Below are 1,322 nucleotides of genomic sequence, written 5' to 3' on the forward strand. Positions count from 1 at the left end.
AAGTGGGAAATGGAGGAGAGAGAGACACACACAGAGACAGAGACAGAGACATAGAGAGGAAGGGAGGGAGGGAGAGAGAGAGAAGAGAAAGGGAAAAGAGAGAGGAGAAGAGAGAGAGAGGAGAGGGAGAGGAGAGAGAGAAAAAATAAATGCCTATTAGTTGTGGAAATTTTCATTTAATTTAATAAAAGACAAGCTGGTTAACACCGCTGAGGAAGATCTTCTTTCAAGCTCTGCTTATGATGGTAATTACTGTGGCCGTGGCCAACTCTCTAAGATTACCCATGATGGACAATCCTCTCTCTACATCTTCAGACGGAATTTCCCACTCCAAGGAAGATCCCCACTCCAAGGAAGTGAAGCCAATTTCCTAAGGCCGTAGAGGGAGGCATTTGGTGGCAGAGAAGAGGTTTGGACCCAGGTCCTCTGCCTCGAAATCCAGAATTCTCCCAGAGACCTTCCTCTCACTCAGGTTGATACAGAGGAAGTTTCACTGAGTGACATAACACCTGGACCACTTTAGTTAATCGATTATGACGCAAGTTCCTTTGCCCAATTTGTGGTGTGTGTGTGTGCCATTTAAAATATTCCCTTTGATCGATGTCCCCCGAAGGTGTTAAACTGCGCGCACCCTTCCGCCCGGCCCTTCCTCTCCAGGGTCTCTGCCCAGGAGAGATTGTTTCCAGTCCTGCCGAGTTTGTTTTGAGTTTTGTCATTAGTTGGACAAATTGTTCAGGCGCTGGGGCTGGACCCGGAGTTGGCGAATTTGAACTCCAAGCCCGACTCTGACAGGTGTCCTCTGGCTCCACTGACCTTGGGGGATCCCTCCCCCCACTCCCGGGCCTCAGTGTCCCCGTCTGTAAGGGAGGGGGACCGGGACGAGCTGATCTCGAGGCCTCCTCCAGCAGCTCCCGCCCCGCCCCCGGGAAAGCCCCGCCCCCTCGAGCGTGCGAGTTCTTCCGGTTCAAAAGGGTCGGGAGACGGAAGTGCCTGGGCCGCCTTCGGCTGTGTCGGTGGTGGCGGTGTCTGCTCCTTGTGTTCGCGGCCGGAGTGGAGTTGAAGAGAAGCACTTGACGCCGCCGGAACCGGGCGCCGAGGAGGAGCAGGAGCCGGCCCCGACAGCGTGGGGTTCCCGGCCTCACCATGTCGCGAGGCTCCATTGAGATTCCCCTCCGGGACACTGACGAGGTAAGCGGAGCCGGGGGCCAGGAGGTGCCCCCGCCCATCAGGGGGTGGGGCGAGGCGGGGCAGCCGGGACCCCCCCCCCCCCCCCCCCCCCCCCCCCCCCCCCCCCCCCCCCCCCCCCCCCCCCCCCCCCCCCC

The 1,322-nt window shown here is 58.3% G+C and overlaps 1 protein-coding gene across 1 annotated transcript in view; it reads left to right on the top strand.

The window, feature by feature from the left end:
- The first annotated feature begins 345 nt into the window (after window positions 1-345).
- Window positions 346-1,322, top strand: part of CTR9 (CTR9 homolog, Paf1/RNA polymerase II complex component) — a 27,398-nt gene continuing 26,421 nt past the window's right edge. The window contains exon 1 of the mRNA XM_069091218.1: window positions 346-1,188. Coding sequence (XP_068947319.1) covers window positions 1,144-1,188 — 45 coding nt within the window. The 5' untranslated portion in view covers window positions 346-1,143. The remainder of the gene's footprint in view (window positions 1,189-1,322) is intronic.

The sequence above is a fragment of the Petaurus breviceps genome, unplaced genomic scaffold (genome assembly GCF_028583685.1).
Source record: "Petaurus breviceps papuanus isolate PSGF00001 unplaced genomic scaffold, PetGlider_PUasm1.0 188, whole genome shotgun sequence".
Lineage (NCBI taxonomy): Eukaryota > Metazoa > Chordata > Mammalia > Diprotodontia > Petauridae > Petaurus > Petaurus breviceps.